General features: G+C 37.9%; 1 protein-coding gene across 1 annotated transcript in view; it reads left to right on the forward strand.

Moving 5' to 3' along the window:
• The first annotated feature begins 7,539 nt into the window (after window positions 1-7,539).
• The window catches only part of LOC121634036 (adhesion G protein-coupled receptor F5-like), a 253,610-nt gene continuing 246,382 nt past the window's right edge, over window positions 7,540-14,767 (forward strand). The window contains exons 1-5 of the mRNA XM_041976430.1: window positions 7,540-7,680; window positions 10,886-10,992; window positions 14,046-14,094; window positions 14,215-14,358; window positions 14,457-14,630. Coding sequence (XP_041832364.1) covers window positions 10,891-10,992; window positions 14,046-14,094; window positions 14,215-14,358; window positions 14,457-14,630 — 469 coding nt within the window. The 5' untranslated portion in view covers window positions 7,540-7,680; window positions 10,886-10,890. The remainder of the gene's footprint in view (window positions 7,681-10,885; window positions 10,993-14,045; window positions 14,095-14,214; window positions 14,359-14,456; window positions 14,631-14,767) is intronic.

A 14,767-nucleotide genomic window follows, 5' to 3' on the forward strand; every position in this document is an offset into this window, starting at 1 on the left:
TGTGGAATAATCACCCCACCGCAAACATCCTGACTAAATTGACAGTTCTGATTGGCTACCAAGGAAAGAGTTCAAGTTGACCGCATGTTCAGCAGGCCGAGAAATCACTGCTCCAACTCCATATGGAGACCATACCACAGACCAGTTGAATCGGCAGTGATGGACTGAAATGTGTCAGAACCTCTGTTGTTAACACATCTTTTTCTTTTTGAAAATCATCTTGACAGTCAGTTGTCAACCTCCACACTTTCTCCTTGTGTAGCAGGTCATGCAGTGGTTTCAGAAGCGATGCCAGGTTGGGAAGAAAATGATAATAATAGTTCAACAGCCCCAAGAAGGACTTCAGTTGACTGACATTTTGTGGCGGTGGTGACCTGCAGCAACACACCTGATCCAAATGACAGCTTGTTGTCAAGTTCTGCACAAGCCTCTAAATAATCCATTAATAGTTTGACTCAAGTGTATCACAGCAGGTAAATATTTCAGATCTGCAGGACTGTGACTATCGAGGTTCACAGTTGGTGATCCCAGCACTAGTGCATCAGAAAAATCTTAATATAAAAAGGGCTTGAAATAACTGTGTCAGATGAGTAAAAAAAAATTTTAACTTTTAAAAACTCAGTATTTTAATTAATTATGATCCTGTACATGCAGGTCCAGTAAATATTCCTTACATTTCTATATCATCAACAGCTGTAATTTTCTAATAAACAGACCCAGTAAAACCGTGTTGTTTACACTGACTCTGATCCCAGTTCAACGTGATCATGGCAGAGTTACACCCATATGGAAAAGAAATCTAAAAAACTCATAAAAAATTTGTGTCACATGTAGTTGGCTTCATGTATTGTGGATCATGTAAGTCTTATATGATTTACTTCTGAAAGTGGCCACTTTTGCATTTCTTTCATACATGATAATAAAAAGGATCACATAAGGATCATGCTCAAAATATGTATGTGGTATATAAGGAAAGTATATGTCAAAGTATGTATTCCATAGTTGTTCCATATAATTTCTGCAATTTTTTAATATATGTCTGTCATAAAGACATATGCTTTACATATAGCAACAAATGTTTTTAAATATAGTTTTTTGTATAGATTGTGAATGTAGTTTGCAGGGCCATTATCCCTTTTTATATGCTTTTTATATGCCATCTAATAAAAATGTATCGGAATATGTACCATTACATATGTTTTTATCTGCATGTGAAGGCAAAACAATATCATATTAAACTATGTTTTTTTATATTTGTCCTGTAAGAATTCCTAAATCTCAGATTATAATAAACCATACATTTAATTAAGGATTTTTATACAGACTCAAGTTAATATCTTAAAAAAACAAATTAATGAATGTGACAAAACGTCCATTTGTCCCTGTACTACTATAAATGCTCTTTCCAAATCTGTAATACTGATAAAAAGACACAAATGCTGGGCAAATTTTAAATTCAATTAATTTTATTTAGAATTAACTAATATTAACATGAAACACTGATATTAGATCAAAATATTTAACCTTACCCCAGCTCTTTTATTAAAAGAGCAAATTAAACATGGATAGTTTTTGCTGCTTAGGTTTGAATATAGGCAAAAACAGGGTGGGATAAAACCTACACACTTACAAACAAGCCATTAAAGCTCAGTTTAAGGGGACTCTGTAACAGAAACACTTTTACTTTTGGCTCGGAGCTCCGTGATCTTGGCATTGATTGTGGTACCAATGCTGGAGGGTTGAGTCCCAGGCCACTTCTCAAGAGTTGCACCTATATATGTACAAAAATAAGGTGGGGGATCAGAGTACAAGTATACTAAATATAACAAATTTAGTTCAACCTTTGATGAAGAAATGCAAATCAAATGCAAAAATATACTTCAGACTACAAAATACTTATTACCCTAAATTTGTTCATTTGTTTATGTGCTGCTGAACAAATAAAATACATCCCAGAGGTACTGAAACAACAAAGAAATCTGTAGCCAATGATTATGAGAAGACCAATAATACACCCGGACATAATACAGTATATAATAAAAAGATTAGACAGTACTCCAATTTTATTATTTTTCTTTTGCATCTGATAATTGTTAAGCACAACTTTAGTTGTTTTTTAAATATACTATAAAAATAAATTTGATTTGATCTGTAAATTAGGTATTTGGTAGAGGCATTTCTTCATTAACAATAATACAATGTAGAAACAATAAGTAAATGTATTCGCCAAACATTTTTCAGAGAATTCAACAAGTCAACACTAAAGTCTGGCACCATGGGATGCTGGTATGATATAAGACTTAATTTTTATTTGTCTTTTGTCTGTAATCAGTAAACACAAAAAAGTATGGACTATTGCCTAAACACATGCCATATTAGGTTAAAAACTTACTGTAGATGGCATCCAGTTTATTCTTATCCAGAGATAAACGTGCATCTCCTCTGCCTCGTTTCCCCCTCAAGGTTGCTCACAAGCAGTATCTTCGTAGGGAAGACTGGTGTGAGCAGATGCCTCACAAATACTGTAGCTGAATTTGCATTACAAGCAGAGGCCCACACCAATTTCTCTATCATGACTCCAGTCCCAGGGAGGATCTCCACCTGTTCAAAGACATGGTGACCATTTAGGATTCAAATATGTACAATTTGATCAGCATCAGAGACATGAAGCAAAACTAAATAACTTTCCAAACTAAAAACTCAGTTTCTGACTCATTTTTTACGGCACAGTGACATTTATGTACGTTCATGAAGCCAGTGTTGCCCTGAAGCGTCCTGAGGTTAAGAAACTGCACTTTACTACTTTGTCTTCCATCCTGGTGCATTGGATCTGAGTCATCTGACTTATCCTGATTGTTTTTAGAGTAGACTGATTCCCCCTTGGTCAGATCTGCTGATTCTTTTTCCTTCAGCAGTGCATTAAGTTTACAAGCTGCCTCAAAACGAGTAGCTAGAGAAAAAAGAGGAATCCAAACAAAGAGACATGATTACAATCTTACAATTACATAATAATTACATCATAACCATTACAATGTTTTTTAAAACGAGGCTTAAGACCTACCTTTTTAGCTTAGCTTTTAACTAAATTTTATTTGATTTTAATTTATTTTACATCATTTTATGTCACGTTATTTTATTCTTATTTTACTCAACTATACTACTTCTTATTTATTCATTTACTTGTGTATTCATTAATTCTTAGCTGTTGTTGTTTCTTAAGGCTGTTTAATTTTAATTGTACCTCCAGTGTTTTCCTCGTGGGGATCCTCCACACCAGGGGTTTTGCCTGATCGGTTGGGGGCTGCTGCCGAGGTGATTGCACCTATCGGGGTGGCTGGGACCCTGCACTGCAGCCTTTTGGCTGTGGTGTGGGCCCCGGTCTGCCCTGATGGGGTGGTTGCCGCTGTTAGACATGGGTGGAATGGCCCCTGGTGTGGATGGATCCCCATGACACTGATATTGTTTCCTCACAGCAGCACCAGGTCAGATGCTTGTCACTTTTAGTATTTTATAATAACATTCAGCTCAATAAGAGAATCATGTTTGTATAGAATGGGGTAGGGGGGCTGATGGGTATTTTTCAATCATAAAATAAGACACAAAGAACTCAGAGTGAAGTCAGCTTCATCGCGATGGGGAGAGACGGTGGTTCAGCACTCAGAGAGTGTCTGGTGTCAACTCCGAAGTCTCAACCCCAGTGCAGCCTTTTTATTGAGCAGCTATCACACTTCAGTAGCAAAGTTCTCGCAAACTTCAAACAGGGAAACACATCAGCATACAACACTTTATGACCCTTATCACACAGAGTTGTGACCACCACATCCTGTCCTCTGCAGGGTGGGTGAGACCGCAAATCATTACCCATCCTTAAGGGAGAAACTTTAAACTGTTAACTTTAAACTGTCAACTTCTTACCTTAACAGGGGCTGCTTGGTGTGTGTGTGTGTGTGTGTGTGTATGTGTGTGTGTGTGCGTGTGTGTGTGTGTGTGTGTGTGCGTGCGGCTGTGTGAAATATTTTGGTGAGTGTTTCTATTATTATGTATTTCCACTTTGTTTAGTTTTTAATATGCATAAATGTTTTAATCATGCAAATTTGTGTTGCCTGTGGCATGAAAGTTACTTTATAAATAAAGTTTGATTTGATTTTTCTAATAAGCAATAATCATGTAATAAAGTCTTCAACCAACTGGCAAGGCAAGTAAGCACATGAGTTTAAACAGGTTAAATAGGCTTAAAGAATTATTTTCAAGTAAAGAGAGCACAAGCACAATATAAAACCATAGTAGCAATAACTTACCGCAAACAAAAACAACAGTGCCCCTGTAGTGAGGCCACCCTTCTCACTGTCTCTTCCCATGACACCATTTGATAACAGCTGAATAGGTGGAAATGGGATTCCCATGCTGGTCCATCTTGGAGTCATCATAACCCCTTATATTATAAGTTTTAACTTCACTAAGCTTTCCAGAATCCTCGCCTTCACTCCAGCGCACCACTGCAAACTTCCTCTCCATGTGTTCTGAAGAGAGTGAGAAAAAAAAAGAGAAAAACTTTGCTGATATATGACACCAGTCATGCTATTTATGCTAATCATTGCTTTTCTCACACAAATCTATTCTATTTTACATGGTATCTGCAGGCTTACAAATATTAAATTAGAAAAAACTTCTAGCTAGTGCAATTTTATTTGCACAACTCTGTCAACTGAGAATTTTCTGAGTTTTTTTTCTTTTTTACTCCTTTAAGCATTCAGCTAACCAGTTTTATCAAACCATCTATGCCAAACCTGTAACTAAATTCTCAAAATTCGTAAACTTAAATGTACTTACTTCGAACGTTAGGTCCTTTTGTCTGCATAGTTTCCATCCTTAGGAGTCGCAGATCCATGGTAAAGACTGAATTAACTGACCAACTTGCATCTCTTAGTTGAATCTCGCAATTCATCTGTTACCCTTGCGTTGATAGCTGCTAGGTAGCCCGCCCTACTTTATCTTTGACTGATGTCGTGAAGCATACCACGCAACAACACGTAAGTGTAATTTATTTAATATTAAATGTATGGAATTGCATAATGATGTTAAAAATGGAACATTTAATCACTAATTGGGTACACATAACCTTGACTTGGGCTTCAGTTATTGTGTAATATGTATACCAAATGTGGGCTAAAATGTTAAGTGAATGAAATTCCATACACGTTTATCATTGTGTATTTTAAATTATGAATTAGTGCATATTACCATGGTATTGTATGCAACATAATGAATTTTGTTTACCACTTGAATGGTGAATTCTGTGTACGATAGTTATGAAAGAAATCTAAACTATTTGAGATCCAAGACTGGACTTCATAATGCTTCTTCAGTGAAATTAATCTGAAACATTACTTATGTAATTGTAAAATGATGAATAGAAGAAGAAAATGTAATTTTTTAACCCTTAATCACATCCAAGCACATTTATGTGTTTTTTCATTTTAATTTCTAGCATATTTAACATACCCCCTGACTAAATTTAAAGATAAAGAATGCAAAAGAATGCATTTTTTCATGATCTTAATTTTTTCAAGTGTAATTTTATTTTTAGGCGATTGTAAACAACGTGATCTTAATTACTTCCCATTTGCACCCTAAACACAAAAATGTGTACATTGAAACCCATTTAATTCACTATTTTTGATCCCACTCAAATTAAAAGTATAAAGCATACATTTTCTAATGTATCCACTTCATTTGAAGGTAGGGGCGTTCTGTCTGTCCTCGAAGGGATTCCCTCCCCAATGATGTAATTTTCCAAAGTTATGCCAAGCATGGAAAATACCTACTTTATCTATTAAGGAGAGCTTTCGCTGTATAGTCTGTCCTCTGCACCCCACACATGCTCCTCAGCTTCAGATATGTGTGTGTGTGTGTGTGAGTATGTGAATAAGGAAACACATACATTCAAATTTGTGTGCCTGTGCACGCGCATGTGTCAACAGCTTGCATGATGCGTTGCAGTGTGACTAAATACATATAGCGCAGGTAGCTTTCATGTGGCACCTTTTCCATATTCTCCGTTTCTTGTGTAATTTTTATCCAAAAGTTCAAAGTACCACCACATTTTATATTTTAAAATACGTAAAACACAAATCTACATGCATTCACCAGCACTGCTTTGAAATAAAGCAGAGGACCCTTTGCAGCACATCAAAGTAATGGGTCTAAGTGAAAATCAAAATGAACCCTGTCTTTGTTTACACAGCTGCATCTGCTGCAGTTTATAAAAGCAAACAGAGGACCTGGCTCACAGCGGTGGAATCTCAGACATGAACACCGATAGCGACACTAACTCCGCCTATGAAGTTGAGGTCTACCTCCCAAGGTAGGAGGAAGAAGTTGAAGAAGCCACAGAAGACCTGTCTTGGAGGCGAAATCCAATGGTTACCCACAAATTCCGTGGCACTCCAGTGGAATCCTCCAGGCACAGGGATTTCCCCTGGACCCACCCGCTATACCCTGGCCCGGATTGATGAGCTGGTGGACTGCATCAGTTTATTTTTCACAGAGGAGCTGACCAGCTTGATTGTGAAATATACAAACCTGCATAGAAGGAGGACAGTCGCCGACTGGAGGAACATTGATGGCACTACCATGCATGCTTATTTTGGTCTCCTGCTGTTGGCGGGTGTTTACCGCTCCCGCGGTGAGGCAGTCCGTGGTTTGTGGGATGACCAGACGGGCCGACAGATTTTATTTGGGCTGCCAAGTTGGTCAAAATGTTTACTATTCTCTCCAGTGTCATTTGTTTTGACAACCGACTTTCCAGACTGTGGCACCAGAGAGAAGACAAGCTGGCTGCCATCCGTGGGATGTGGGATTACTGGACTGACCGGCTCCAGATGATCTTCAACCCTGATGAGGACATCTGTGTGGATGAACAGCTGGTTCCATATAAAGGGCGCTGCAGTTTTAGGCAGTACATGCCAATTAAGCCGTCAGTCTACAAAAGTCTCCAATACTGAAAGTCGATAGATCTGTCGCTAGTCACTTAAAAAAAAAAAAAAAAAAAAAAAAAAAAAAGTCGCTAATTTGGCATCTCACACCGTGTTGGTGTGTGAGTGCGCCCCCTTGAGGTGAGGCAGAGTACGGTTTGCCTCACCTGCTGACTTTTCTCTGCACTTTATTGTATGATAAAGGGGAATATTTGTCTTACAAATACATTAAATACATTACACAGACTGTAGAGAGTCATGGTGTATAACAAATATTTCTGTAAAGTTCATGTTGGCGATATGCTGAGGATCAGAAAATGGATTGTGTCATGTAAAACAGTTTGTATTGGATGACACAGTCAGAGCTGAGGCACAGCTCGCCTGTGCCTCCACCGGGGTTTCTGCACTGGATTTGATCGGGAAATACTAAAATTTGGCAATTTTTACTTAAAAAACTGTCAAAATAAACTGAAAATGCATTTTTAACACAGATCAGTGGGGAATATTAATATTTATTGTACATTTTTTTCTTTTATCATGACAGGCTCTGCTTCCCCTGATCGCACGTCACTGGACTCAAGCAAAGGAGGAAGTCCAGAGAGAATAAATGGGCTCTCTCATACATGAACATTAACATGCCTCCAGCAGCGCCATAAATGATGACATCCTGATAAGAGCCTGTTTGGAAGCCAGCAGACAAAGTGAGGTAAATTTACCTATTTTACTTTTATAAGACTGATTTTAAAACGTGCTGTCCAAGAAATGATGATCTTTGTACATCTCCTCCTCTTCTGTATATTTGCCTCTATTTCATGAATTGATGGAAAAAAAGGTAAATATCAATTGTTTAATTCTTTTTTTATAATATATGTGCAAATGAAGACATGCTTAGTGGGGAGATTTTTCCTGAGGAGCTCAAGCAATAAAGATGTTTCTAATTAAAGAACAAATAACAGTAAAGAATCATGGATTGTATTAATTTGTAAATTACTTTTTAAATAGATCATATTGAAGAGGAATATTTAGATTTTCATGAACAGATCGTTAGTGGAAATAAGTTGCATGAAATTACTTTTTCTTTCTGCTCTGTTGACTGTCAAATGCAAACAAATATGAACTTACATCTGAGTCTCTGAGTCCTGAGAACCAAGCCAACAAAGGGTTAATCTTTGAAAAGGGGTTTACTCAAACAACTTTTAAATATACAATATCTGCACACTATTTGCATTTAAAACTTTTTTCAAACTTCTATGAAGCACATTTTTGGCCCAAATCCTGCTACTTTTAACCAGGTTGTAATTAACTAGAAGGGTGAATTACTGGGTTTGTGTTTCATTACATAAAAAAATCTGTGGGTGTTATACACAGAAACAGAAATAACACAATCTATATTAATCTGTTCAAAAGCCGGTTTCAAAACAAACAAATGTAGAGACCATTTCCAGGTAAACTTAGAAAATATTCCAACTTGGTAATAATGTTGATGTTTTGCCTTTATTTGTTAAGTAAATAACTTGCAAAACAGGACACACAAGGGGAAAAACTACAAATGAGACAAAACTCAAATCGACCAGGCTAAAAAAAAAAACCCAAACCACAACCGACAGATCATGACACAAAATGTGTTACAAGCAGCTTCTGTGCAGGAGTTTAATGTTAATATACAGAAACACAAACACTACAAAATTGAGTATTTATTTACATTTTTGTTCACATGTTAATGCTGATGCAGCTATTTGTTTCTTTATCAGAAAACCCAGTCATTCTACACCTGAAAAAATCATTTTGTAAAAAGAACTTTTAAAACCTGGTTGAGATGACATCTCTGGAAGAGAACAGCAGGCAGCAGGCACAGAGAAACTGTTTCTGTACAGTTTTCATCTGATCCATCACTTCTCTTAAGGGAACTTTGTGGTGTTCATGATCATATATGGGCAAGTCTGGGCCAAAAAGGGTCAATTTTCTTGTCCCAGTCCATCTTCTCAGTTCAACTATGATACATGACAGAACATTACGGAGAAAATTTACTGAATATCATTGTGTGTGTGTGATTTGCAAACTGTAAAATAATTTGCATGTAATTTGGGTATTTGCAAATGTATGTTCAACTGTACACACATAAATTAGACACAAAAACAATGAACACATGCACAAATTACAAAAATGCACAAACATTAATATTTTGCACAATTTGCTTTACCTTCAGCCTCATAAATTTAATAGTTTTGTGTTCAAAAAGGCTTCTATGCAGACAAATGGTGTGCATGGATTACCTGGTACACACAGAGAAAACTAGATTTATACACAGACCGGTTTTGAGACTTGACGGTTCAGAGAAACTCACAGCTTTGTGTGTAGATGGTACGTCTAAGTGCTGGTGGAGAGCTGGATCGTTGCAATCTTATTTTCATTCCTTTATTCTCAAGAATTGTTAAACATCGGAAGAATGCATGTTTAAAGTTCCAGCACAAACAGCCAGTAGTGGAGGAAATAGCTTAAAACAGAGCAAGATTATTCTTTTTGTTTTCACACTAGGAGATGTGCAGCTTGAACTGTTGGAACAGAACCGTACTGAAATCTGTGTTCCTCTAAACTGTGCTCCACAAATTGGTGCTGTCAGTTGTAAGGAATGCAATCACTGACTTGTTCCTGAAAGGCTTTTTGTTGCAACACTCTGTGGCTCTCCAACATAATTTTTTGTCACATCTGACATAAGAGTTGGGTTTCACATAAAAAAACAAAAATAAAAAAAAAAAAAACACAAGCATATTTTTAGGTCCAGGACTTCACACATTCTGGCAGAGGAAATTCAAACTCACTAACAGACTAGCTGGAGCATGATTCATTAATTTTTTTACTTTTTTGTTTCACTCATTTGAACAGATTTATTTTATATTCCCAGGTTTAAAAAAAACACCTTTAATATTCTACAATACTCTACCAAATCATTTAATGTTTCTAAAATAAACCTTTTATGACTAAAATACTGGTGAAGAATTCATTAGGATGACACAGCAAAACTCCAAACCTTGCTTTAAAAAAAGAAATAAAACTCTTTCAGGATCAGCATCTCTTTGGGATGATGCATCAGGTGCTCTAATCGCTATCAAAATGGTTATTTTGGCACAGTTGGCATCATCTGTGCCATCTGAACTTTCTCATGTGCAAACCTATATATTTCATTATTTGATCACTAATATGTTCAGTACAGTCAAATACATTGACAAGTGCTGATTAACAGCCCCAGATCTGCAGCCAGCAGGGTGCACAAGGTGGCCATTGTTGTATCTAACTTCAACCATATCTGTGACCAGTTGTTACGACCCGACTCAGGGGTATGGAAGGGCGCAACAAAGAACACAGCGTGGACAGATGTTACTTCAAAATAAAAGCACATTTATTTACAATTCCCGTGAAAGTGATGGACAACCTGTAAAACAAAATAAAGATGAGCTGGGGTTAGCGGACCTGCAGAAAGAAACAAACCAAAACCTATACCAAACACTCACCGAGTGCACACAAAGACACGACCGCAACTCGGTGAGGAAACTATAACCAAACAAAAGCAGCAGGCCCATAAACTAAAGTGACCGTCGTCAACACAATAAAACACTAACCTAGCCCAGCTCTACAACAATCACCACAAAGTAAACTTAACTAAACACTTAAAGCACCCATTGTGAAAAGGAGGTGGTCGCGACACACACACACCCGGTGCACAACATGAGGGGGAGAGCGGCCGAAGCCATTCTGGCTTCTCCCCCCTCCAGACCTGCCTCGGCTGCAGCCTTTTCAGCCGGAGCAGCTGGCTGTTTTTTAATTGTACTCTGTACACAGTGTACATCGTGCACCTACAATAGTAAATGTGTCATCTAATGTGTTTTATGATGTTTACTCTATTCTCTCTGTAGTCCAGATGGCATTACCAAAGGCAGTGCAGTTTGCTGTTATTATCCTGGTTGTTTGCTACAGTCTGGAGAAGCAGGGATGCAGACAGTCTCTGACGGCCTTCTTTGAGGTAAAAATGAGAATTTAAATTTCATGACATGATCTTGACATTTTATGGCCATGTTTTATAAACCAGAAAATCATTCCCGATGATCTATATAAGAGTTACAAGCGCACCTGCATAAAATAGTTATAATCCCGAAACCACGGCCATTCTGGCAAATTTGACCAGACTGTGGGGGTCAGATTTGTCTCAGCCTCTCCTACCTGCATCACCTTCATTCAGGAGTCTGCAGCTTTGGATAATGCTGTAGTCCTCGTTGTTGCACCTGCCTTGCTGGCTGTTTCCCTTCATAAACTCCACTAGATGTTCCTCTGCCAGCTGCTGCAGAAAGCCCTGTGAACCTTTTGGGTTTCAGTGCACGTCTTGATGATGATGTGGACATTTATTCCTACAAGGTCCAGTATGATGTAAAACACAGCATGGATCCATCTCTGCATACACCCTTTACAGAAACGTCCACATGATCTGATCCAGAAGGTCGGGAATCTGAAAATAGAACAGTGCAAAATCCTGTGTGACTTTGGCTGAGACAGGTAGAAATTATCTTATTTCCTCTGATCTTTAAATATTAATATTTGAACTAGTTTAAATGAAAAGTCATGTAGTGTTAGGAAACGTCAGGGACCAGCAAGACTTTATGATTTTATATGACAAAGTTATTAAATATGTAAATTTCTAAACGGGACAAACGTCCACCTTGGTCGTTCTAGTGTTAAAAATTCTGATCAGATTATTTAATGAGTCATTTAATGTTTATATTATAATATTTAGGCTACAGTAATCTCAAATTTCATTATTTACATGGTATATCCTTGTCACAGTCTCAGGATAAATATTTCAATTTTAACATAAAAACACTGAGATGACTTTATTTGAAAATCAGGTTTAAATAAATTACATTTACAAACAAATAATTTCTGTGTTTCCCTGCCACCTGTTTGCTGCTGCAGCTCCGATTCAGAGTCGGACTCGTTGGGCCTGAATTCTGCTTGGTTTGGTCCGGTCCTTCACCATATTCAGTTGAATACATATCTATGTTTTCAACAGCTTCATCACGCGTGTAGAATGATCAGCCAGTCGCAAGCTGTTCTTCTGCTGATGTCACAACATGGCGGGGGTGTTTTTCCAGCCACTGGTGCAGTGTTCTTGTCTATGTTGGATATTCACGTGAAAACAAGCCTGTTTGCTTTTTAACTGCACAGAAACAACCATTTCATCATGTTGTATTATCGTATTGCAAAATTACATAAAGTCTAAATCGTGTCATGAGCACTTCAAACACCAGAAGTTGTACCACATGATTGTAAAGGTGCTGCTGTTTGATATACAGTCATATGCAAAAGTTTGGGCACCCCTGATTATTTACAAGATTATTCTTAATAAAACACTGGTTGTTTGGATCATCAATTGCAGTTAAATATATCATATAGCAGACAAACACAGCGATATTTGAGAAGTGAAATGAAGTTTATCGGATTTACAGAAAATGTGCAATAATTACTTAAATGAAAATACGCAGGTGCATAAATTTGGGCACCCTTGTTGTTATGTTGATTTGAATACCTTTAGCAATAATTATTGGAGCACAAAATTTGTTTTGTAAGCTCATTGACCCTTGACCTACATACACAGGTGAAGCAAATCATCAGAAGGGGTATTTAAGGTGGCCAATTTCAAGTTTTTCTCCTCTTTGCATCCTCTCTGAAGAGTGACAACATGGGAACCTCAAAACAGCTGTCAGACGACCTGAAAACAAAAATTGTTCAACATCATGATTTAGGTGAAGGATACAAAAAGCTTGCTAAGAGATTCCAGGTGTCGATTTCCACTGTGAGGAACATAGTGAGAAAATGGAAGACCACAGACACAGTTCAAGCAAAGGCCCGGAGTGGCAGGCCCAGAAAAATCTCAGATAGGCAGAGGCGAAGGATGGTGAGAACAATCAAACTCAATCCACAGACCAGCTCCAAAGACCTACAACATGACCTGGCTGCAGATGGTGTCACTGTGCATCGTTCGACCATTCAACGCACTTTGCACAAGGAGATGCTGTATGGGAGAGTAATGAGGAAGAAGCCTTTTCTGCGCACATGCCACAAAAAGAGTCGCTTAAGGTATGCTCAAGCACATTTGGATAACCCAGCTTCATTTTGGAATAAGGTGCTGTGGACTGATGAAACAAAAATGGAGTTGTTTGGACATAACAAGGGGCGGTATGCATGGCGAGAAAAGAACACAGCATTCCAAGACAAACACTTACTGCCCACAGTAAAATTTGGTGGCGGTACCATCATGCTGTGGGGCTGTGTGGCCAGTTCAGGTACTGGCAATCTTGTTAAAGTTGAAGGTCGGATGGATTCTACCCAGTATCAGCAGATTCTTACAAACAATGTTCAAGAATCAGTCACAAAGTTGAAGCTGCGCCGGGGCTGGATACTTCAACAAGACAATGACCCTAAACACTGCTCAAAATCTACAAAGGCATTCATGCAGAGGAACAAGTACAATGTTCTCGAATGGCCATCTCAGTCCCCAGACCTGAATATTATTGAAAATCTGTGGTGTGATTTAAAGCAGGCTGTCCATGCTCGGAAGCCATCAAATCTGACTGAACTGGAGATGTTTTGCAAAGAAGAATGGTCCAAAATACCTTCAACCAGAATCCAGGCACTTATTGGAGGTTATAGGAAGCGATTGGAGGCTGTCATTTCTGCAAAAGGAGGATCTACTAAATATTGATGACATGTTTCTGTTGGGGTGCCCAAATTTATGCACCTGCCATTATTTGTTTAATTAATTATTGCACACTTTCTGTAAATCCTATAAACTTCATTTCACTTCTCCAATATCGCTGTGTTTGTCTGCTATATGATATATTTAACTGAAATTGATGATCCAAACAACCAGTGATTTATAAAGAAGAATCTTGAAAATGATCAGGGGTGCCCAAACTTTTGCATATGACTGTACATACCTGTCTACTTTTTGGTGGTAACAGTCAGTCTTGTTTAAATAACCTGCACAAATGCACTGATACTACTGTGTTCTGCATTTTCCAGGAACTGATGGGTCTAAAAACATCCAGTCTCCACATAGGAAAGAGAGCAGGTGAGTCACTGCAAAGAACTTTCCCTATTCTATACTAAATCTGTCCTGTCATTGTCACTGAAGAAGGGATTGTCAGTTCAACAGTGATGCATTATCTAATAATCTTTGTTTCAATTCCAGTTGCAACAAATGCCACTGATTATGAGCTCCAAATTGTTGTAAACATCTCAGACCTGAAAAGTCTCCAGATGATTTTGAACACACTCAGCTTCCCCATAGTGATCAACACAACTGGTGAATTAACAAGCGTAAACATCACAACAGGTATTACATTTTTTAATTTTGATACTGGATATTGAAACTACTTGTGGGCATGTCATTAAACCTTGATAACTGTGTGGTGTTCTTTTTTTTCTCCATAGTGTGTTCATCAAATATGTCTAGATACCAGTGCAGATGTGAGGAGAACTTTGCTTGGTCTTATAACAGCTGCATTAGCTATGGAGCCTGCGATGCCATTTCTGGTAACACATGTGGATGCATCAATGACCTTCCTGCAGACGACCAGTACTGCCAGCCAAACTCCAGCCAAACAGGTCGGCTGCATTTTATCACATGTGATGCTGAGTACATTTATCCAGATGTTATACCTAAGGTCCATGAAATGAAGGCCCTTAAGTGAACTATTTTAGTTTTGGTTATATGGAGATGATAATGCCAGGATTCACAGGGC

This window comes from Melanotaenia boesemani, chromosome 22 (genome assembly GCF_017639745.1).
Source record: "Melanotaenia boesemani isolate fMelBoe1 chromosome 22, fMelBoe1.pri, whole genome shotgun sequence".
Taxonomy (NCBI): Eukaryota; Metazoa; Chordata; class Actinopteri; order Atheriniformes; family Melanotaeniidae; genus Melanotaenia; species Melanotaenia boesemani.